The following is a 25,591-nucleotide window of genomic DNA, read 5'->3' on the forward strand; positions in this document are numbered from 1 at the left end:
CACAAAGCTGTCGGCAACATGCTGGTGTGGAAATTGCATCACACTGTGCTACACTGCACAACTCTGATTAATTTTAAACACTATATTGCATGTTTGAATGCTCAGATGTGTCTGTACATGTGCTCCGCCATACAGGAAGCACTTGAAATCTTGTTGCTGCATGGTGTAGAAAGAACACCTGAACACCCTCTCTACAGCTACCACTACGCAGGTACTAAATGTAATGCTACTACTTAAATCTATTGTCGACCAGATGGCAGTGCTTAATAATGGGGTATCTGGATATCCTTGTGGTCCAGGTGCAGTGCTTGGAGAGGCATTATGATTTCTGGAGTCGAAGGCTCCACAGCCGACGGCTTTGTTTTTGTGTTCTTCATCCTGCTGTGCATCCATCTGTGTGTAGCAAGTTTTCATTATCGAGATAACTTGTGAATCGCTGAAGGGATTTTGACCAAACTTGGTACAAATATGTACGATGATGTAAAGACGAGCTGATTTGATTTTGGGTTCGAAAGGTCAAAGGTCTATGGTCATATGACCTTTCATTGAAAATCTTTGTAAGCACAATAACCAGTGAACCACAGAAGGGATTTCAACCAAACCTGGCACAGGTAAGGACTATTAACTGATTCGATTTTGAGTTCAATAGGCCAAAGGTCATGTGCCCTTTGAAAATCATTCTGCAGATCATAACTCGAGATAGAAGCATCTGATGTATTCTCTCTTCTACTTATCTCTTTTCTCTCTCGTATTCTCTCTCATTTTACCTTTATTTTTTATGTGACCTTCAATTGAGATCAAACATAACAGTGGGTTGACATCTAACACCGGTGGAGGCATAGCCATCGACACATTCACGTTAATATATATTTTTGAGTTTGTTTTATTATGTCTCGTCATTCATGGTCATTGCTTGAATAAATTTTTGTGCGAGTAAATTTGTCCTGACATTGCAACACTGCCGACACTGCTGAAAGAACACGAAGAGATATTTTATCGTCAGTCTATGGTGATGCATTTACTGTTACTAAATAATGTTGATAGCTGCACTGATTGCCGGGTTATCTGATTTATTTGTGAACATTTTCTTGGTATAAACAACGTTTTCTCAGTTTGCAGCATGTGCACAACCAGACTTATCAGAGTCGCTAAAGAGTTATCTTGATATGAAGACTGTTAGACATTTCTATGATGTAAGATATCATCTGGAAATTTTGTCAAAGGGAGAAGGATTACAGGATAACTGGAGAGCTCAGACAACATATTTGCTTAATTTAAGCTGTGTAGTCTGTGCTTGATTCTTGACCTGACTAGAAACTGTCGTCCTGGTGCTTTGCAGACAACGTCACGTCAATTAATGTGCCATCATTTCGAGGATCTTAGGCCTTGTGCCGCATCTGCTTACATTGGCCAGTAGACATTAAAGATCACCCGGTGCCTTTTGAAAAGAGTAAGCAGTTGTTTGCCGGTACCCAAGGCAAGTTCGATAAAGATTCACAATCTGTCCAAACTTTGTTCTCGCCCACGGAAACAATCGCGACTCATGGGTAAAGTAAACCCATGCTCGGAAAACAAAATATCGTCAAAGATGGATCGATGGATAAAGATTACCACCAAAATGAATGCCTCATTTAATTTCCTTATTGCTTTAAAGTTTTTCTGTCCCCAAAAGTATTTATTTTCTATAGTGTTTTTTGGGTGTCCTGTTTGGAATTCCCATCTGAACACCTACCTCGTGCTGCTGGCCCCTAGTTCAAACAACATATACTGTTTTGGTTTGTCCATTGTTTCTTAATGTCCTTGACCCAAATATGATATAGCTACAAGGCTCTCCAAGAGCAGCTTGAGACAAATATAGAATTTTTTTAAAAAGGACCGCTGCACCTGGAGCTTATCTGGTCCCTGGCCGAATGTTGTAACCCAAATTTGGTGGCATTCTGACTGGTGGGTCTGGAGAATAAGATTTATGATGGAATTTACATGAGTTTCCCAAAAATTTATGAAGTCCACCATTTTAACACACTTCCAGTCATGTGATCGGCATGACCTCAGCAATTTAACATCACGACCCTGTCCTAATGTTGTAACCCAAATTTGGTAGAATTCTGACTGGTGGGTCTGAAGAAGAATTTTGAAGGAATTTACTAAGCCCGCCATTTTGACCTACTTAGTCATGTGATCGGAACGAGGTTTGCAATCCCTGTTACCAGTCAGGAGTGGAACGTTGCTGCCAAATTTCAGCCGGATCGGCCCAGTGGTTTGGCCAGAGAAGTCGAAATAGGAGATGGACGGACGGACTGATGGACGTTGCACGATGACAATACCTTATCTGGAATTCCAATTCCAGATAAGCAAATAATTTGCGTAGAGACATGCACATAGTTTTAAAGAACAAGGTTAAACATGATAGTCATCCCTTCTATAGACCACATGCTTGGTTTAAGACGATGGGAATTGAGATAATTGCAGAATCTTCTTCATACATACACTTTCCAGAAGCTCCAGAGTGAACTGTTCTTTCCTTATGTCTGGCATCCTTTGTATTATGTGTCCAATCAAATGGCAAGTAACTGTTGTTCTACCTTTGGAGAGGGAAACAATTCCTGATTTTGAGCAATACTGTGCATGTGACCAGTGAGGACACTTTGTAGGTTTGGGATTAACTAGTTGCAGCTGTTGTGTGCAGGGTGATCCATAATTAAGCCCCTATTTTAAATATGGAAATACCACATTGTAAATAAAACACCAAAAATATTTTTCCTAAAAGCCCATTAATTGCTGTTTTAATTTGTGAACTTTAAATTTCAACATCAGCTCCTGTGTTCTCAGCACATTTTTTTTTTATTTTTATTTTTTTTTTCAATTGTTCGCCAATATTTTCCACTGAACGCTGAAGAAACCCCTTTGGCAAATTGGCAAAAATATTGCGGATAGAACTTTCTAATTTGTCCAAGTTAGCTGGATTGCTGGCATACACTTTTTCTTTGGCTCATCACCACAAAAAAAAAAATCCATGGGTGTTAAACCAGGACTCCTGGATCCATCTTTGTGGAAAGTGGGAATCCAACCAATTACGAACTTAATTCGAGAAGTGCAGAGGGGCACCATCTCGCATCAAAATAGTTTCATCTGCGTTCTCACATTGCTGAGGTTTTGGAAGAACATTTTGAAGCATCTCTGTCCCTTTATATCTCTGTCGAGTATCTCTGTCCCGTTATTGTATTGCGAAGGATTAAAGTGCAATGAATTGGGGTTTTTTTGTATACGTAGTCGAGGCTTATGGAAGAGCTAGTACACCGAACCGATCAGGATGTAACAGACAAAAACAGGATGCAAAATATGCATGATGGATACAAAGGATGCACGGGGTGGACAAGAAGGACACCGAGGATGCATGCGGTGGACAAGATGGAGACAGAAGGAAACTCCAAGGAGGGAAAACTGGACAATTGGAAGGATGAGGGATTAGGGTGGGGTTAACTAGGGTAGAAAAGATCATGGTTTTGGATTGGGTATGATCTGAGTTGGTGGTGAACAGCTGTCTTGAAGACCTGGAGGGAAGAATGCGATTGAAGAGGATTCTGCAGGTGGGGGAAAAGAGGAACAAATGAGTGGAGGTGAGCATTGATCCTGGATTTTGGTAGTCTCACTAGAACGGGGTTGATGGTGGACCATATGAGCCCTTCAGAAACCTGTGGGGTGAAAGGCTCAAAGCATGGAAAGAGCAGAGGGTGCAAGACCGGAAAGGAGGCGGTAGAAGACAGAGAGTCCACCGATCTGTCTCCGATGGCGAAGTGGTAAGGGTTAAAGTCATTTTGCACCAAATAAAGGTCGACTTTGCCTTCTTTGACTTTCTTTTCTGGATCATTTCCTGACCTGTAATGGCAGTTTTGCCTGTTGACAAAACTACCAACATGGAAAAAAAAAATTTTAAACAAATAAAACTCCATTCTCTTCCCACAATCATCTGGAAACAACTGCTGAACATGATGAGGTTTATTTTGTTTCCATTCACAAAAAAAAGAAAAGAATGAATGCTCCACCTATAACAGCTAAAGTTCAGAGAACACCTTACTCCCCATGCAGTCTTGAGAAAAAGGACATGGGAAGGGTCTTTTCAACTCTTGCTTTGCTTTTCTGAGCACGATGTAAATTATCTTTGTTCATTAACTTTGAATAAGAGGCGTGATGGTAACCACATGAAGCCGATGGCACAAACGGAACAGTCCAGAGCTGAACCTTCTGCCAACTGTTCTTGAAGAAACTGACGATTTTGGAACAGTCTTTCAGGAAATGATGAACTAAACAAACAGATCTTTTGGACAAAGTTAGCTTTGTGGTTGCATCATTAGGCACCACCATTTTTGTTTGAATCTTGCTGTTACTCCGCCCTCAGAGCGTGCGACAAATTTAATTGGTCAAGACAGCACAACATTTTGCCCAGGTACTGCTAAACTGAAGGTTTTTATAAGAGCGAAAAGGTGATTTGTGTTCTACAATATTCCAATGTATGATTCAATTGAAATAAAATAGTTTTAAAGGTTGTCGGAAAAACAAAAAAAACCGGACAAAGCATTGAGTGAGAAATTTCCCGCCACTGATGCAGCGTCTTTTACACCACCTTATTTAACACATTAAATTAGTTATTCTTGTTTTATGTTTGTGCCCTTTATGACGTCCCTAAAAACATTAAGTTGCCTGTTTGGAATGATTTTAAATATAGTTTGATTTCCAGACAGGGAAACTGAAGCAATAGCTTTGTGCGCTCGAGACGAGATTCTGTACAATTTGCCAAGTTCAGAGCCAAAAGTACTGTTAAACTGCAGGTTTGTGTTTGAATTCATGTTCCGATTCGTGTTCTCGTGTTCAAAATATAAAATTAAATTCAAATTACGTGATTCCTCGATTGTAGACAGACAGACACAGACAGAGTGAACCAAATGCTTAACTCCGCTTTTCTCTGCACGTGGGGGAACAACATATTATTTCTATACTTAAAATCTGGACTTGATTGTGGATCAGCGCACCACAATATCTCAGCACCTTGCTTGGAATGACTATGTCTGGGTGTCTTTAAAATGGTGCGAACAAAGATGGCAGTTTTGGTAAAACACAAAACTTGCAAAGGTTCAGGCAAATGCAGGGCATTTTAGAGGAAAATGTCAGAGTGGCTTGGTTTTTAATGTTCTCCTCTTGCTGTTGATGATGAGGACTAGTTATGATCGACTGAATCTTTAGATCGATGCTGATGTTGCTGTCTATAGTTCATGGGCTGTGCACACGCTTACCACGGTGTAAGCAAAGCACTGTATGTGCCGTGCCTGGTGTGACAGAGTCTTTCAGTCTGGATGTCCACTATGTTGCGAGTCAGTGGGAGGTTCTGTGTGACATTGCTTGTCATTGTGTAAGCCAGGCTCGGACAGCTGGAGCCCCGATGAGCGTCGTCTCTTCCTGGCCAGCATAGCTGAACATGACAAAGATTTCTTCCTTGTGCAGAAAGTGGTACGTGTTGCAGCAAATTCTCACATTGCATGACGTGTACGTAAAGTGATTTGAGAAAAGTTTTATTATGACAAGTTAAAATTCAATTATTCGCTGCCATGTTAGAGGTTTAGAGGATTATTGTCCACATATGAATACAGTAAACCCTTAAATATCGTGAGTTTGAAAAATCGCGCTTTTGACCATTCATGGGCAACCTCTTCGTACCGATTTAGTTACCGTGTGTTCAAGTTCAACCAATTGTGGTTTTTCAGCTGAGCCGTCATGGTTGTCTCGCACATTTTGTTGTTTCTCTCAAACACTTATTAATGGAATGTCGCCGAAGTGTAAAATGATAGACAAAATTATTCTTTTAATTTTATTTATTCGCTGGTTTATGGGGCTGCAGAAGGATTTATACATGATACACATGGACAGATTACAAAGGAAAGCTATTTAAGAGATTAATAGGGGAGGAATGGTGTGGACGAGGGGCAAGTTAAATCTGCTTTTGAATGTTGAATCTGCCTCATCGCAGCAGGGGACTTCATCATAAGGCCAATTCGTATTTATTTTACATGTTTGAGAATTTCTATTGTGATGTTCATTTTTGGCTGCCGCCGACCTTCCTCCATATTTTCTCGAAGCCCAAGAACCTAAACCCCTTATTCCCATCGAAAATTGTTTTTTAATTATCGCGGTTCTGAATATCGCATCATTTGACAGGAACGTATCCCCCGCGATATTTAAGGGTTTACCTTACTTGATAGCTGGCTGAATGTTCCCTTTGAAGGATAGTTTACTTTGCCTTAATGCCCGTCATGTAAATTAGCAGGGAAACGGCTTGCAGTTTGACCCTCTTCTTCACGGAATCGAAGCACACCACTACCGAGTTAATCTACCACTCACTCAAAATTAAAAGAGTAAATTTTTCACAGTAGGAAATTTTAATGGCATATTGCAGAACCTCAAGAACGCAACTATAAATGCTTCAAATTTCTTCTTATTCTTGAGGCATTGCTTCCTTTCTCAATTCCTCCTCGCAAAGGAAGGCTTTCTTAATTACTCGAACGGTACCGTCATTCACAAGCTTTCCCAGTAGCTTTTAGGAATGGTGTCACTTTCTTGACCCTGTGTTCTGTGGCATAGTGATCCATCTTGACGTATAGTGGTTGTATTCTCCTCTCTCATGCTTTCGACTTGACAGATCAATGTTCTCTTGGTCTAGTTACACGTCGACTTCTTCAGTCGCTGAATCAAAAGTCGGTGTCGCAGCCATCTCTGCATCAGGTAGTCCAGGCACTGTCTTCTTGAGGGAGTGAACCAACTTTGCAAGTCTCCAGACGTCTTTGTACTTCACAAAAGTTTACGAGTCCTACAGTTAACATGGTGACAGCTATGCTATGCTGTGTGCATACGTGTAATAAGTAATAATATGCCACACACACGTGCCAAAATATTATCTGTGAACTTGTTCTAGAATTAGCTTTCCACAAAAATTTTCCTACTGTGGAAATATGCTCTTTTGCAGTCAACCACCAACCAAGGTACACCACCGCTTCAGCACACAAACCAGACCTCAAATGTGTTGTGAGTTATAACGATCTTCCAAATGTGTCTCGTACATGTCTGCTCTTCCCGTCTTTTCATATACCTAACACCCAGGTGGGCTCAAAGACTGTAGCTCAGTGCGTTGAGTTTTACTACACCTGCAAAAAGCTCCTGCGCCTTGATGGCAGGCATGGAACCCGCCTTGCTACTGCAGAACAGGTAAACTCACTTTCTAATATCTCTTGTGCCGCAGTGTCTCCGTGACATGATTGGTCAGATGATAAAGACTGAGATCAAATGGAGTACGAAAACAGCACATGAGAAGGAAATCTACACCAATCTATAACAGAAGCTCTCATGGAATTAACTGGACTTGCGTGTTAAGAGAAAGTGTTTTCTCAGTTTTTGCACTGTAAGTGTAATATCACTTTTAGTTTCGACTATTTTTTTTTGTTAAAGCAGCTGTCGGTGCAGTCATTCAAGAAAGCAAAAACAAGAAAAAAAGTTAACAGTATTGAATGTCTTGCTATGATAATTGCCTGCCTATGACTGCATACCTCCTTGATGACAGGTTTTTAGCCCCTCCCCCATGCAGCAGGAGGCAGGGTTTTGCAGTCACGTGTGTGTGTGTGTGTGTGTGTGTGTGTGTGTGTGTGTGTGTGTGTGTGTGTGTGTGTGTGTGTGTGTGTGTGCGTGCGTGCGTGCATGCGTGCGTGCGTGCGTGCGTGCGTGCGTGCGTGCGTGCGTGTGTGTGTGTGTGTGTGTGTGTGTGTGTGTGTGTGTCCGTCTGGGCTGTAACCTGACCATTTGAGCTTTTGTCATAAAATTTTCAACAAATCTTTATTATGAGAATATGGAGAAGATAAATTAATTTTGTCAAAACGTCAACAGGTCAAAGGTCAGTGTCACATAATATTGTCAATTTTCATCCAATTGACCTGAAATTTTACCTGGTGTTGGCTTAATGGTTAGGGTGGTGTGCTTGGGATCCTAGGATCCTGAGTTCAACTCCCACTTGGCTGTTAAATTAATACCAGGTGGGGTTGACTCTGCCTGTCATCCTTCCGAGGTCGGCAAAATGAGTGCCAACATGCTGGTATCCTGTGTCAGAGTGGCGACCCGTCCAGGATTGTGCCCAATAGCCAAGGAGACTGCTTAAGCAGCACCAACGCTCTGCACAGAGTATGGTCCCAATGGATGGATGGATGGATGGACCTGAAATTTTAATTATCATTTGAGCTTTTGTAAGCCGTAATTTTTTTTTTTACCAGTTGCTCTTTTGTCATCAAATTTTTTTAACAAATCTTTAGTATGAGAATATGGAGAAGACAAATTAATAATTTAGTCAAAAGGTCAAAGGTCAGCATTCAGCATACAGAAGAAGAAGCCCAAATACAAAGTGGACAGACTTTCCATTTTCAGATGCTTTCTAGTTTTATTTTGTTTTCAATCACTGTTATCTTTTCTTCATTTGTTTTATCTTCTTTTTTTTGCCTTCCAGCATCTGACAGCAGCTTGTGACAGCGATCTCTAATGTTTCCAATTCAGTCAACTCATACATTCATCCTAAAGAGCGATCGAAATGCCATTATACAGTTCTGTGCTCTATTTATAGGGATGCAAAAATATAGGTTTCTGGAAGTGCTAAACAACAAAGGAAAGCAAGTTCACAGACTGACAAAGGTTGAAAGGGGAATAGGGAGACAAAGACATTGCATGTGAATGTAAGAGAGGGGTATGGAAGGGAGTGGGTCAGTGAGAAAAGAAGAGAGCAGGGGTGCGTATGGAAGGAAAGCATGAGGCAACTCTGGGCAGCACTCTTGAAAGGACTGCGATGAGAGGTACATGACAACAGACACAAGGAGTTTGTTCGACAGACAGGATGATAGAGGGATGAAGGAGGCAAGTGTTCAGCTTATAATTGGGTAGGTTAACCACATGTTGTATTCTTGAAGAACGTCTGCAACCTGGGTGGTTCGGGGAAGACTAAGGGAAAAGAGGGCAAGAGGAGTGATGCTATTGGCTGTTATAAGTGGTAATTTGAACGATAGAAACCAAAAACTTTGCATTCTTTAGTGAGTACCTTCTTGTTGTAAACTTTGTAAAAAGACAATTGTTTTGCACCATTAGGCTCATCTGATTGGAACTTCTTCTCAAGAGTGATCCCCCTTATCCAACTTGAATTAGCTTTTCTTGGCGAATCCACTTTGTTTTAAGGCATCAAAGAACAACACATCTGGAGTTTTTGTGCCTGGTGCATCGGAGATGTGTTATTGATAAACTATTAAATTGGCCACTTACAAAATGTCAATGTCAGATTGTAGGCTTAGACCATAATTGTAAAATGACAAGTCGATGTTCTTAAAACATCACGTGTACACAACTGACTGCCAGTAAATAGTTATTTGGCTGGGGGTGAGCAAAGTGAGGTCGGAGCTGTTTATTCCTGCTCCATGAAACCCTGCAATCCATGCCTGCAGAAAATGGATGTTTTTGGAACGCTGGTTGCATTTATGTAATTTTTACCATTCCACACATTTCTTATTCAGTCAACTTGGTTGTGGGATGGCTTTGAAAGCAAGAAAATGTAAGTTGATGAGTCTTTCCTTATTGTTGGGAATGGAAGTGTACAGAGCACACTGCACAAGTGCAAGCGTATCTACATTTGCCACTACAGATGGTTCGCACCCAAATTTCCTGAGGTCAAACTGAAAAAACTGGGAAAAGGCAGGAATCCCGAATCATTTTCCAGGAATTGCTGGAAAACGATTGACCGGAAAGAAACATGAGCTTGGGCTCTATTTGTGTGAACGCTTTTCTCAGCTCAAGCTCAAGAAAATTAGGCTTGCACCATTTTGAATCTCTATCTTATGCGGCATGTCCGTGATGTGGCCCAATCAACAACATACAAGATAATGAGCACTAAAGTATTATCCTGAATTTTGTGTTGATCGGAATTTTTAGTGGAGTCCTTTTTCATCTCATTCACACAAGGGCCTTGGCTGACGTTCCACAACATGGTCAAGGATGGTTGTGGATGCCTATTACCTGGTTTAAATATACAAGAAATATCTTCTTGCAGGAATATTTAAATTCGAGCAATAACTGACTCTGCTGTATTCACCTCTATTTGACTGTCAGGAATTAAGCCATAGAGCTTGCCAATGGGATTTGGGCCATAGCTCATCAAGGTTGCAAAATTAATCCTGTTGGTTTTAGTAATGAAAAGTAAATAACGACACAGGTGTGACGTGCAAGACAAATATGTTTGGGAATGGTTGTATGTATGATGTTAAATGGAATTGTGAGCAGTTGAATGTAAAATAAGCTTGCTTTTTCCCCCTCAAGATGGTTATTATATTTAATTAACAAAACGAAGAATTATGTTTGGCCTATTAAAATCTACAGTGATTGTGACTTGTTAACTGGTCAACTAGGTATCCAATATGGGGGATTCTGTGCTCAGTGATCACACAAAATTTGATCACTTCTGATGTTGATGCAATTAAGCTTACCTTGTGCTGAGAAGAAACCAACACAAGCTATAATTCAACTTCTTACATCATCCGGTCTTGGTGGTGTAAGTTTCTCCAATTTTTTCCTGGTTTATTTTGACTTCACTTACCTCTGACCTGTCTAGCCTGGGTTTGAATCTCGGCTCAGCAATAAACTGTCATCCTGGTGTTTCGCAGGCAGGGCATTATGTAAATGTGCAGTGCCTATAGAAAGTCTACACCCCCTTTCAAAATTTTCACCTTTTGTTGCCTTATTTCCTGGAATGAAATTACATTACATCATACTTTTTCCACCTTTATTTACACATCGTAACCCATAACTTCCAATTGAAAAACAAATTCTAAAAATTTCAGAAAATTAATTAAAAATACGAAGCTAGAATATCTTGGTTGGATTAGTGTCCACCCCCCCTTATAATAGCAATTGTAAATTTGCTCAGGTGTAACCAAACACCTTCAAAATCACACACCAAGTTAATTGGCCTCCACCTGTGTTAAACTGTAGTGATTCTGATTATTTCAGAATAAAATCTGCTGTTCCTGTAGGTTTCCTCTGCTGGGTAGTCCATTTCACAGCAAAGACTCAACCTTGAGCTCCAATGAGCTTTCAAAAGATCTCTGGAATAAAGTTGTGGAAAGGCACAGATCAGGGGATGGGTATAAAAATATTTCATAGATCTTGAATATCCCTTGGAGCACAGTCAAGACAATCATTAAGAAGTGGTAGGCGTATGGTACCACCAAGACCCTGCCGAGATCAGGCCGTCCCTCCAAACTTGATAGTCAAGCATGGAGGAGACTGATCAGAGAGGCCACCAAGAGGGCAATGGTAAATTTGGAAGAGCTATAGGCCTTTATGGCAAAGACTGGTCACTGTGTGCATGTGACCACAATATACCAATCACTCCACAAGTCTGGCTTGTATGAAAGGGTGGCAAGAAGGAAGCCATTACTCAAAAAGAGCCCACCTTGAGTCACGTTTGAGGTGTGCAAAAAAACACTCCGGAGATTCTGAAGCCATGTGGCAAAAAGTTTTGTGGTCTGACGAAACCAAGATGAAACTTTTTGGCCTAAATGCAGAAACGTTGCATTTTGTGCAAACCCAACACAGCGCATCACCCAAAGAACACCATCCCCACTGTGAGGCATAGTGGTGACAGCATCATGTTATGGGGGTGTTTCTCATCAGCAGGGACTGGGGCACTTCTCAGGATTGAAGAGAAAATGGATGGAGCAAAATACAGAAAAACCCTTGAAGAAAACCTGCACACTGCAAGAAAGCTGAAATTGAAACGGAAGTTCACTTTTCAGCATGACAACGACCTGAAGCACACAGCCAAAGATACACTGGAGTGGCTAAGGAATAAAAAGATAAATGTTGGTTGAGTGTTCCCAGTCAGCCCCGGCCTCAAACCAATCAAAATTTGTGGCATGACTTGAAGATTGCTGTCCATCAATGCTCCCCACGCACCTTGACTGAGCTTGAACAGTTTTGTCCCCAACAATGGTCAAATATTGCCCAATCAAGGTGTGCAAGGTTGGTAGATACCTATTCCAACAGACTCACAGCTGTAATTGCTGTCAAAGGTGCTTCCACCAAGTATTGACTCAAGGGGATGGACACTTATCCAACCAAGATATTCTCGTTTTGTATTTTTAATTAATTTTCTTAAATTTGTAGAACTTGTTTTTCATTTGGAAGTTGTGGGATACGATGTGTAAATAAAGGTGGAAAAAGTCTGATTTAATGCAATTTAATTCCAGGCTATAAAGCAACAAAAGGTGAAAATTTTGAAAGGGGGTGTAGACTTTCTATAGGCATTGTATATGCCGTCCCTCGGATAGACGTTAAACTGGGCCTTACGTCTGCTGGCATTAGTTGGTGATGTTAAATATCCTGTGGTGTCTGTTAAACTGAAAAGAAAAGGTGAACTATCACCACCACCCTGGCCGAAGAGAGAGAAAAAAATTCCCCAAAAATATGATTTGCATGAATGAACCATGACTGTCATAAGTAGTGATGCTTCAGTCGTTGGAATGAAACGGCCGGTGTTTTTTTTTCTTTGCCTCACTTTTTTCGCAGGGTCTGATGAAGGTGGATTGTGAGCAGCATGGTGCTGGTGGAGATCTTAAAGTTGCTGGATCTGCACCTTCTGGAGAGCCACGGATTGGAATCTCGGAGGGAGCTAGCTTTCACTGCCAAGCACAAGGCTGCAGTGCTGTAAGCGGAAATTATGAGTGTTATGGTTTCTTTGTAGCGGTGCCAGAAACATTGCTCAGTTCTGGAATCTTTAAAATGCTCTGGATTTTGCAAATAGCCTGCTCATTGTTTATCCATGTGTGTTATGCTCAACTTCCACATTCAATTACTCTTCTGAGTGATTTTAAGTTTATCATTCTAAGTACATCTAATCAACTTTTGTCAGCCTTCTGTTTTATCTGATCACATTATTATGTTTTATTATAAAGAAAAAATATTTCAATAGTTTTATTATAAATAAATAAAAACCAGGGGTGTGTGCGATGACACGTCTGTGTGATTGTGTCGAGTCTCGCATGCGGAGTTGCCTTCCCACTTGTCTCTGTTCCACATTTCTGGCCACCTGCCTCTTATCCTGCATCTAAGAGAGTTGTGTGTCTCCTGAATTACGTGTACATACTGTTAAGCAGGAACAGTTGTTAGTTACTTGCTGTTTTGTTATGCTTGTTAGTTACTCTGTTTGTTACCCCATGCACACGAAGCGAAAAACGGGGTTAAGCAATTGATTCACAGCATTAATTGCTGTTTGGCTTTCAGTTGTATCATCTTGACTCAACTTATTGGATGTGGTCTGTTTCTGCCAGTGTTTCCTTTCGAGGCAGGCACTTAATGGACACGCTCGTGCGCACGCGGCCCCTCGCCTTGGCTCTCGTTCTCTTGCCAGGCCACGGCCTCGACCAGTCAGCAGTCACCGTCGACCTGTCCTCGGCCTGATGCCGAGCCCGCAACCCAGCGAGGAGTCAAGTGAAGCGTTTCCATGCAAGCAGTGTGCAAAGTATGTCTTTCGGTGTCATGACCTGACCTGGAATGTTTGTTTTTGTTTGGTTTTTTTTTTAATGAAAATACATTTTTCTTTTGACATGAATCAAGTAATTTTTGAGAAAAACGAATGGTGTGCCATTTTCATGCTAATGAAGATGTGAATGAAATGCAGATCATGGATTATTTTTTTTTTAATTGTGCATTTTTACATTGATTGTGTCATTGTATGTTTCAGAGTGGGCTGGTACGATGGCCTAGAGGTACGCACACTCGCCTCTAAGCTGTCTGGCCTGGGTTTGAATCCCGACCTTAGCTGGTGGACGTTAAAGACCCCTGTCGTCCTTTTCGAAGTTGGCGAGCTATCGCCGGCATCATGAGCAAATTCCAAATTCCTGCTCGAACTACTGCTGGGAAGGCAATGGAAAACCACCCAGTATAACCTTTGCTCAGGAAGCTGCTTCGGCAGCACCGACACTCTGTGAAGAGTATGGTACATCAGAGAGAAAAGTGTAAACAAGTGTCTGTCGTCATCGAGGGGCTTGCACATGTAATGCAACCAAGGCAAGGACTTTAGGAGCTAGTTAACCATGTAATTTTGCACAGACATTCGTAGATGTTACATTAAAGAGCAGTTTTGGAATATGAACTTAGAGTCACAGCATCAGGGTGGTGGTCGTACAGCAGCTTAGCTGCCAGGGTAGCTATCGTTTCTTGAAGCGCGACTGTGTCGCTGATGCAGTGCCCCTCTACCAGTACACACACTGGAACTGGTACTCAATTCGCCGACCTCGGAAGGATGACAGGCTGAGTCAACCCCCTGGTGTATTAATTCAGCATCCGACGGGGTTTGAACTCAGGACCCTAGGATCCCAAGCCGCCACCCTAACCACTGAGCCAACACCAGGCTCACAGCATCATGAAGGATGTGCTCAGGGGAAACCAAAGAGTCCAACCCATTCAGAAGCTTCATTCAAAAACTTCTCACCACTGCTTTGCATTACTAATTTATAATACACTTTCTCATCAAAATGTTTATTACTGCTCCAGCTTGTCCCATATCGGACTCCCTAAATTTGGCATAGCCTGTTTGGCATTCCTACCAGGAAGTGCTTAGGATCCCAGGTTCAAATCACGTAAATACGAATGTGCATTTGTCCATTGTCTACTGTGCCCTCATAATTAATGAAAAATAACATCTGTGTCTCATAATGTTTGCTTGTCCTGCATGTGATATAATTAACACACGCACACGCACACGCACACGCACACGCACACGCACACGCACACGCACACACACACACACACACACACACACACACACACACACACACACACACACACACACACACACAACACAATCCTCCATAAGCCTGAGATCGTTGTAAGTTTTTTTTTTTTAGAAGCCCCTTATTTGCTTGCCAGAAAACCTATGTGAGAACTTCTGAAACCTGCATATGGAGATGTTTATTCAACATATTTGTGACTTGGAGAATTACAGACCGTCTATATTCGATGAGCTCACACACTTCTTGTTTTCGTTTTGGTATAGTCGCACATATGCAAGTTTACTCGCCATCAATCAGATCCACAAAACTTAACTCCCTGCACTTACAAATTAAAATATTGTTATGGCCTGGGGTTTTGAGGTTCGCCACGAGAGGATCCCCTTGGGTTCCTTCCGAATGCCCAGTCCTGAGGCCACCAGCTGCGGATAACTCCACGGTCAGGCTGGTTGCTAATAGTCCGGGAGCCAACCTGTGTACGAGGCTGTTTTAGGGTTGGACCTTACAGCCTCTGCTATAAAATTTTACACCCCCAGGATGTTTAGATATATGTTTGCAGTTCATGAAAACCAATGTTGGCAATTCATAAGCTCTTGCGAAAAATTTTGGCGGCCGTTTTTGTTTGAGGAAGATTTGAAAAATTTGATAAAACAGCAATTGTCAATAAAATTTCTAAAAAAATTAAAAAATCACATTCATGAAAAATAAATGTGAACTAAATGTAAGAATTCAATCAGTGCATTGTAAACTGACAAAAAAAATTGCCTTTGTGAAAGTAAACCTCGTAAAAGTACATAATTTTGTGAAAAATGCCTTAAAAATAACGTTTTTTGAAGATGGCCTTTAGAACTTTTCTTATCATAGGCAGATGCTGCATTAGAATACTAATTTCTCTTAATGTGATATGAACATGGTATCCATGGCTAATTAAAACAGCAAATTTGATTGAGTTCTATCAATTTTTAAAGAGAAAATTAACATTTTTGTCAACCAAAGTTACCCCTACCCCCCCTAACCTCTTACTCTATTGAACACAGTTCGGTTAAGGTTTGCTGGATCCAGGTTGGGTACTTCACAGTTCACTCTTCCAAAGGAAAATTCAATGGTGTTTGGAGTGACATGGCCCTGGAGCAGACATACAACAATGAAGGGAAGACATCTCTGTTCAAACGCATATCTCAGGCACCAGCTGCTCGAGATAAATATGTGAAAACAGCACCATTTCTCACAGCTGTATCAGAGAACATAAAGTCTATGGCTAATCTAGGCCAACAGGAATCTACTCATCATGGAGAAACACAGAAGCAGGCAACAGAAGAACATATGCATGTTGAGGAGATCAAGAAAGTGATATGCCAGCAGATGATAAACCCATTCCAGTGTAACAACCAAGTGGTTCTGCTCAATAGAGCAACTAGTGAGAAGGATGCTTCAAAAGACTTGGTCCATGCTCAAGCTAAGGGCATGGAAGCCATTATGAAAGCAGAAGAGGTGGTCTCTATTAAGATTGAACCACTGAAGCTGGTAACTTTCTCCTCACAGAAGAAATCAAAACCATCAAGGAAACAGAGTTTAATCAGGATCTATCAAGATGAGACTGCAACTACACGTGTGCTGTGTTTCTATCGAGATGCCGACCCAGTCACAAGACAGATTGCATTTTCCCATGAGTGGACAGACTATCCATCATCCCTGTTTGAGGTTGATCCACGCTTAGCACAGGGGGTTGTAATGCGCAAAGGCAACGAGTCTGATTTCGTGGCAGTGCTAATTGCTGAAGCTGAGCAGGATGTTGTTTTACAGCTGCCATCATTACCACAGAGTGACCTATACACAGTTTATCTGGTAGACACAATGGCATTTGTAAATAAATACCAAAAAATGGGTGCGAAAACATTTGGTGAACTTCCCCCAGCTGTATCTTCGCAAGCAGGTGTATCCTGCAGTTGAAACCTGAAATGTGCAACTGTGTCAACATCATTGGTGATCAGTATGATTTTGATGATAGCCATACTTTGAAGGGTGATGAGCAGCAGAGGAGAAACCAGACAGACCAGGCAAGACAATTCTCACCATCCAAGAGTCTAGAAATTCCGGACTGGAATTTATTCATGAAGAATCCAAGAAATAAAGGAAATCTTCAGAACTTCATTGGCACTTCCCTTTGTGAGAGTCCTGAAGCTATTCCGGATGGAGTGACCATCATTCTTGGTAGTATGATGGAAAACAAAGGTCACACTCTTTCCATCACATCAGCATCAAGTTCAGTTCTGGACTTACCTTGTGAAGAACATGAAGAGGCAGACACAAGGATTATTGCTCATCTTGCGTATTGTGTGGAATATCTTGATCACCATCGAGCTGTTATGCATGCAACAGATACAGACATAATTATGCTGTGTATATATCACTTCTGCTGCTTGAACACATTGCAAGAACTCTGGATACAACAGCAGAATCAATACCTACCTATTCATGAGCTGGTAGAAGTGTTGAGCAAGAAGTACCAGAAAATCCTCTTGATGTCGCAGCTACACTTCTGTGCACATATGTGTTGTGTGGATGTGACACAGTGAGCTACCCATTCAGAAGGGGAAAAGAAGAGGTCAGGTCAGGTATGGGAGCATGTGCCAGAACAGCGCGTCGCTGCGGCCACTCCGACGGTACTCCAGGGGCCTCCGTCTGGCCATCCCCCAGGCAGATGCCAGGCCCATCCCCATCTCCTTGAGATGATGGTCAACCTGCTGCAACCATGAGGCACGTGGTCGGCCCACTGGCCTCCCACTCATGAGACTCCCTCGCTGAGAGAATCTGGTGAGCAGGATCAGCGTCAGGAAAACGAGCCACATGTCCATACAGCCGCAGCTGACGCTCACGGACTATGCAGGTAACAAATCTCATCCGAGTCTCTCTCAGCAACCGCTCGTTGGACACAAAATCCGACCAGCGATAGCCAAGGATTCTTCGAAGAGACCTGGTACCAAAGGAATTAAGTCTCCGTCTCAGATCCTTGGTCAAAGTCCAAGTCTCGCACCCATAGAGCAAGACTGGAAGTACCAAGGACCTGAAGACTCAGACTTTCGTCCTCCCGCACAGGTACCGGCAGCGCCACACCCCATGATCCAGTGAATCCATGACTCCCCAGGCCCGACCCAGACGTCTATTGACCTCCGGCTCACACAACCTGCGGAGACATGAATATCACTGCCAAGGTAAGTGAATCTCTCCACGACCTCAACATCCTCACCACAAACAGACACAGACAGGACAGCAGCATCCAAGATGTCACCGAAAGCCTGGATCTTAGTTTTGACCCAAGAAATCCGTAATCCCAACGGCTCCGACTCCTCATTCAGCACCTCGAGGGCCCCCAAGAGGATGTCTAAAGTCTCCGCAAAGATGACTGCATCATCTGCAAAATCAAGGTCTGAGATCTTGACATTGCCAAACGATGCATGCACCGCAACTTGATCTCTCCGACATCCTCCCTAGAATCCAGTCCATACAAGTGCTGAAAAAGTGTGGGGGCAAGTACACATCCTGACGAACTCCAGTAACAACTGGAAATAAGTCAGAGATGGTACCACCACACTTCACAGCACTCTCAGTACCAGAGTAGAGTTCAGACATCAGATCGATCAGTTTCGGTGGCACCCCACGAAGACCAAGAATCCTCCAGAGGACATCCCGATTCACTGAATCGAACGCTTTACAGAGATCAACATAGGCTGCAAGCAGCCCCTGCCGAAACTCGTCTGTGTTCGGTGAGGACACGAAGTGCAAGGATACGGTCAATCGTTGACCTCTTTGGTGTAAAGCCTGACTGCTCTGGACACTGGTGCTCAAGCAGATGGTGGCAAACCCTATCAAGAATTATCCGAGCAAAGACCTTGCCCGGCACTGAGAGCAGCGTCACCCCTCGGTAGTTTTTGCAGTCTTGGCGATCACCCTTCCCTTTCCAGAGAGGGACAACAAGGCCCCTCTTCCAGTCAGTTGGGATGATGCCTGTGTTCCTGTGAAAAGAAGAGCGGCACAGGTTTCTCTGGGACTGATAGGAAACCTTCCCCACCTTGTTGATTTTGGAAGAGATAGTGAAATGGCAGCAACAGAATGTGTCATTGATGAGGCCAGAGTATACTGGACTGCTCTGCATGGCCAAAAAGGGTTCAGCTGTTTGGATACCCTCAGGCAGCATATGTTTGTCTCTTCAAAATTAGACCTTAGGTCACTGCCAGCAACAGAAGATGCGTTTTACTTCCTTGTTTTAAGAGCATTGTATCAATTGCATCTGTATAGACGTGCACATCTCAGTGACCGAGCACTTCCCCCAGCCACAACATTTGGCAGAACCCTTATCAATGGAAAACTGGTCCCAATTCTCATGTCTAAGCCAGCCAAGCCAAACATAGACAAAACGGTGTCTTGCATGTGCAAATTATCCAAATGTCTGAAACGATGTTCATGCAAAAAGGCTGCTGTGCCTTGCTGAGTGACATGCATATGCCTTGGTCAGAGAGGTTCATGTGGTGGAGTTGTTTCAGAGAGTGACTCTTCCTCTGAAGAGGATGTTTCATGTCACAATATTGTGTTAATCCATTTCTAATTTTATCTTCCTTAAAACCATGGCATGTAAAAGTATGTTCTTGTTCCTGACCCCATTGATAGTCAAGCATTTCTGAGTTACATAAATCTTTTGTTGTTTGACATATAACCTTGTCAATTGAAGGTAGGTTAAATCTACACCAATTGTGATATAGGAAATGAACTCCTCTTTAATATGAGGGGTCATTTGTGTATATAGGTTTAGTGGTTATGATTTTAGGACAATATGAATTACCCCTACCCCCATCCTACATCTTCGCTTTTGCCAACATTTTGTTATCAGAGGGGGCTCGCAAAAGTGTTGACTGTGTTGTTGCGCAAGAGTTTCACCATTGCCAACATTGGTTTTCATATACTCAAAGGGTGTCTCTTTATGAAAATCAACACAAAAATTTTATAGCAAACCGGGCAATTTTTTTTTAATTTTGATCGGTTGGCTCCCGGACTATAAGCAATCATGAACGTTAATTGACCTCGTAAACTCAAACAGGGTTATCCATCGGACTCCGTTTACCTGAGGAGGTGACTAAATTAACCAAGGTCCGTTCCCTCAGCACACACTCAGGTTACCGCCAAGCAATAGAGTGAGTGTATACTGGCTAACGAGAGCAAATCATGTTGGGTACAACTTCCCATCCAACTAGACTTATGTCAGACACTATGTTGGACCAATGAAGGAAAAGACAACTGAGACAAATTTGAAATAACAACCAACAATCTATTTATTTACACACACACACACACACACACACACACACACACACACACACACACACACACACACACACACACGCAATCATTTAAAAGCGAGTAATTCCAGGCAAAAGCCACAGGAGAGCAGATTTAAGCCTAACACATATTCTTATACAATCTTATTTACACAAAAGACATATAGCCATCATTCCATCTGGGGAGAAGAAGAAGAACTGAGAAGAATAGAAAAGTATGTGTGGGGTCTTCTCCTTCCCTCACTTCACACAGCCCAACGGGGCTGTGCCGGTCCAAATATACGAGGGGCGGAAGGGGGGGGGGAAGTATGGGGAAGATGGCAGTGGAGTGGCGATGGGACATGCAGCTGCATTTCTGAGGCATCAAGAACAAGTAGGCAAGTCCTCTCTGGTGTTCCCGGTATTCAAACAGCAAGCGGCTCACACGCGAACACCTTTCTGTTCCGTGTTCCCACAAAGGCAGCTCGAACAACTGAGCAAATTCCTCTCAGGCATCCAGACCCAATAGGCAAGTCCTCTCTGACATCCCTGGTATGCCAATGGCAAGCAACTCCGTTTCCTCCAGAGCAAAGTTCACAGGAACACTGTTTCTCGTGCGTTCTGTCCCCTTAAGCTGCTTAAGCTCTGCGTCATACTCTCCACATGAACCAAGTCACGTTCTGGGCTTTTATTTATTGCTCATAGGACAAGCTTTTAGGTGACTCTGTTTCGTACCCTCTCCATCTTCTTCCTCCTTCACAGGATCTGTCTTTTTTTAGACAATGACCAGCTCTGAGCTGCCTTCTCCTCACAGGACATAGCTTTCTCTATCTCTCTCGTGTGAGCCTATTTCTCATTTGTCCACATCCTATGTGGCCGGGTCCACGATCCAGCTTGTGGGAAATGCCGCTGTTTATAAAGGAACTTTCACCACAGCCCCTCATCCCTCCCCTCACTTACGAAAGACACCGCAGGTGCCCTCTAGCCTCTCTCTGCATGAAAGTGTCGTTTGTACAGTGCCCACTGTATCATGCAAGCGAGATGTGCCGCACTTTATTACGTATGGGAAAAGTATTGCACTTCGTTCCATGGACATGCGTGTGAGAAGCGCTGTGTTTTATCACAAATGCACCAAGCGTCGTGCTTTGTGCCACGAACCTGTGAAATACAAGAAGGAAGAATAAGGAAGTACAGGGAAGGAAGAATGTGGGGAAGCAATTCGGTGCCGGTTCAGAGATCAATTGTTTACGGTGAGCGATGGGTTGTTGGTGGTAAATAATAAAAGAATGAGTTGATTCGAATGATGATGAAGACGGACGCACCGAAGGACGAGACTAAACCTGCGTGGTTGAAAATCATTCCAAACAGGAAACTTACCGTGTTCAAGGATGTCATAATGGACACAAACAACAGGCACGAAGAACTAATGTGTAAAATGTTGAATAAGGTGGTGTATAAGACATTGCCATCTGCAGCGTTAAACTTCCAGATTTTTTTTTCTACGACCTTTAAAGTCTTTCTTTTATTTCAAGCCTGGTGTTGGCTTAGTAATTAGGGTGGCGGATTGGGATCCTGGGGTCCTGAGTTCAAGTCCCGTTGGCCGCTGAATCAATACACCAGGAGGTTGACTCAGCCTGTCATCCTTCCGAGGTCAGCAAAATGAGTACCAGTTCACTTGTAAGGGGGACACTGCATCAGCGGCATAGCCGCGTCCCAACCAATGATGCAACCAGCAGCCACAGGCTGTACTCGATAGGGAGATTTTATTTCAATTGAATTGTATACTTGAACATGACAATACAAATTGCCTTTTTATTGCTTCCAGAAACAGTTTCACAGTACTTGGACATGTTAAATAAGGTGGTGTATAAGACGATCAACGGCACTAAACTTGTGGAATTTTTTTTTTATACGACCTTTAAAACCATTATTTTATTTTAATTCATTTATATACCTGAACACTGTGTGGAGTGAGGTGTTCTATGAACTCCCTTATATTTTAGATGCTTTAATTAATAGTTGCGTGCTTACTAATCTGCTTTTGTTCTCAATACCTCCTCTTGTTTTGTGGTGTCATACAATGCCGAACCAGTTATAAAACCCCACCTCTGATTTTCCATGGTTTTATGTGTATTTTTACCTGAGAGAAAGAATATAAATTAATTGAGTATAAATTGTGACACCTGGGATGAGTAAAGACTCTTCAAGGTTTTGGTGTAGGAGAATCGAATGAGTATTTGTCACCATGTTTCTGCCAACCGTACCTGCAGATATTACGATTGTCATGTTTACCTTCCTTTTTTGCTAAACCACCCAATATTGTTTCTTGCATAATATTCCCCATGACACATGCTACAGTTTTTTTTTTAATTGCAAACTTTCTCACCCCCTCCTCTCCTCCCCCCCTCCTCTCCTTCTGCACCTCCCTCCCCACCCTTCTCAACAGGGTGTTTTTCAAAGTGAAAAGTCGAAACGCACATATGAAAACTCATCGGCAACAAGAAGAACAACTTAGGCAGGCTACTTTAGCCTCGTCAACGTCTTTTGCTTCATATCCCCATCTTCCATCTTCTTCCTCGCCCTCTTTCTTTCCAACTCTCACTTCCTCATCTTCACCACATCCTCCATTCTGTCCTATCTCTTCAACACACATCACTCACACTCCTTCTTCCTCATATCCTCAGTCTCATCCTCCACTTCTTTCTCCTCTAGCTGCACACCCTCCTACTTCCTCATCCTCCATGTCTCTTCCACCCACCTTCTCTCCAACCCTCCCACATCCATCAACTTCTTCTCCTACCTTGCCTCACCCAACCGTTTCTCCTTCTCTCCCTCATCGTCAAACATCATTGCCCACATTTCCTCATGACATGCACTGCCCTACCTCACCTGCTAAATGCCACTCTCACGCTTCAGAAGTATCTCACATTCACCTCCCTACTTCGCCTCCACCCTACACATCAAATCCTCATGTCTTCGAATCTTTTGATACTGTTACTCTCACCACTTTTACTGGCCCACCATATATACAACAAGTGGAGCCCGATACCCTCCCACAAAACACCCTGACTTACTCCACAACAATCGTGCAAGCTACTCAGTTCCCACATCCCCCACTGACCTCACCGGCACTACCCCTCTCTCCGGCCACAACATCTCCTCCAACCCCATCTGATGCAATGACACCACAACCTGCCCCTCCGACCACCTGGTCACCTGTGGTCCTCCAAAAACCCTCTACTCCACTGCCTGTGTCCTCAGAAACCATTGTTATAACAACAGGCCGGATAGCTGAAGCAGTGTGACATTGCTTCAGTGACTCACCAGATTGTACAAAAAAAAAAAAAGGAATGACATCACGTAGCGATGGATTTTCTTGCTTTTCATCTCAGTCAGGTGCTTGTGCTGTGGCTTCATTTGATGGGACCTTATCTTTTTTCCTCTCCTGCTTTTGATGGAAATTGTTTTTTTATTCCCTTATTTTGTCACATATCCTTTCTCCCTCTATTTCTTTGGTTTAAGCCTCTGGTGCTTGTTGCTACTTGCCACGCTTTCTTCAGTGCGATTTTGTACTTGGTCTGTTGCTCGAATCCTTTTACGCCTTCTTTCCCCATCTTTTACGCAGGGCTTCTTTGTGATAAGATAATTGTTTTAGGTGGAACTAGGAACAAAAATAGTAAAAAAAAAACACAAAGCCATGCAACAAGGTAATGGGCAGCCGTTAGTGTTCACGGATTCATCCCGGTGCCACTCGGGCCTTCCCATTCATGTGTGTGCCAAAAGCCGTGTGTGACTTGTGATGTGGCTGTTTTGTGTCTCTGGCCACTCGCTGTCACTCACAGTTGCCGGTTTCCCCCATGACTGCATCAAAATGATCAGGAGCAAAGAACTGGCTAGCATTGAAATTTGTATGGGTGGGTGGGGAGGGGAAGAGCGGGAGGGTGGTAGGGGTATGGTGGGTCAGATTCTGACAGGGTATCGTTAGGGGCTCAGGCATGGAGGGGGAAGGGATTTGGTGGGAGGGTTGTGGTTTAGTGAAGGGATTTGTTTAATCTCCTGCTACAAACTAGGAGTTTGCTACCTCGACCCACGCCACTGCCCACATGCTCATGCACTGGCCTGCTTGGCTTGTTATGTCTGGACGAATAGAAGCACACAAAACGATAAATACACAATCAACTTCGGGCCTGGTTTAGCTGAGTGTTTGAAGTAAGGCTAAGTGGAGATTGATGTGGCCATGTTGAATAAGCTAGAGGTGAGACTGCCTGCTTAGCTGTGGTAATCCAGAGACGTATTTGGATTATATTTGTGTTGTGTGCTGTAAAATGAGTCCAGCCTAGCTCTGCCTGGCTGTGCTAGTGTGAGGGCCCAGTGGAGGGGGGAAGCCCAGGGGCTGTGTGGCCTGTACACCACGTGGCGACAGGGTAGGCACTTCATGCCAATTGCCAAGGGCAGAGCCAACAGGACGCAAGCCATGCTTTGCTAGCAAGATAGTTAACCATCAGCAAAAGGGGGGGGGGGAGGGGTGGGTGGTATATTTCAGTCAAACCTGCCTGTGAAATGACCGTTATTTCAAAAGAATCGATTTTTAAAACTTCTCTCCGAGTGTGATATACAGTACTTGAATGTAAGGATTTTTAAATCTGGATGCACTTATCAACAGCAGAGCCTTTGGTTATTTGCTATGTCTTGGCACTATTCTGACAAAAAGTTTCCATTTTTATGTCTTTTACTGGATGTTTTCACAGCATGTCCTGTTTTATGAATTAAATTGAGGAATGCATCTCTTGGTCGTTTGCCTCCACTTCCATTTTCTGTATTGCCTGACACTTTGCTTCAGACCTTTTTGATTTTCTTTCAATCATACATTTTGAATGTACTGCAGCTTCTTCGTCAAAATTCTCTTCACTGTCACGAGACATGAAAACGACTTAATGTAAGTACGGTATCTCGAGGATAAAGTTATCTGATTTTTAAACTACTCCAATTTTTTTTAATTGATGAACAATGAGCCAGAGGTCAATAGACGTCTGGGTCGGGCCTGGGGAGTCCTGGATTCACTGGATCATGTGGTGTGGTCCTGCCGGTACCTGTGCGGGAGGACGAAAGTCCGAGTCTTCAGGTCCTTGGTTATTCCAGTCTTGCTCTATGGATGTGAGACTTGGACTCTGACCAGGGATCTGAGACGGAGACTTAATTCCTTTGGTACCAGGTCTCTTCGGAGAATCCTTGGCTATCGCTGGTCGGACTTTGTGTCCAACGAGCGGTTGCTGAGAGACTCAAATGAGATTTGTTACCTGCATAGTCCGTGAGCATCAGCTGCGGCTGTATGGACATGTGGCTCGTTTTCCTGAAGCTGATCCTGCTCACCAGATTCTCTCAGCGAGGGAGTCTCCTGAGTGGAGGAGGCCAATGGGCCGACCACGTGCC

The 25,591-nt window shown here is 43.0% G+C and overlaps 1 protein-coding gene across 6 annotated transcripts in view; it reads left to right on the forward strand.

The window, feature by feature from the left end:
* Positions 1–24,944, forward strand: part of LOC147022880 (uncharacterized) — a 192,483-nt gene extending 167,539 nt beyond the window's left edge. For all 6 annotated transcript variants that reach the window (XM_085887807.1, XM_085887803.1, XM_085887804.1 and 3 more), the window contains 7 exons: positions 1–24; positions 136–211; positions 5,414–5,502; positions 7,147–7,251; positions 12,631–12,768; positions 13,392–13,582; positions 22,608–24,944. The exon at positions 1–24 is cut by the window's left edge and continues 80 nt beyond it. In XM_085887807.1, coding sequence (XP_085743933.1) covers positions 1–24; positions 136–211; positions 5,414–5,502; positions 7,147–7,251; positions 12,631–12,768; positions 13,392–13,582; positions 22,608–23,466 — 1,482 coding nt within the window. In that variant the 3' untranslated portion in view covers positions 23,467–24,944. The remainder of the gene's footprint in view (positions 25–135; positions 212–5,413; positions 5,503–7,146; positions 7,252–12,630; positions 12,769–13,391; positions 13,583–22,607) is intronic.
* Positions 24,945–25,591: the final 647 nt, after the last annotated feature.

The sequence above is a fragment of the Eptatretus burgeri genome, chromosome 7, assembly GCF_056783735.1.
Source record: "Eptatretus burgeri isolate ZD-2024b chromosome 7, Ebu_testis_v1, whole genome shotgun sequence".
Taxonomy (NCBI): Eukaryota; Metazoa; Chordata; class Myxini; order Myxiniformes; family Myxinidae; genus Eptatretus; species Eptatretus burgeri.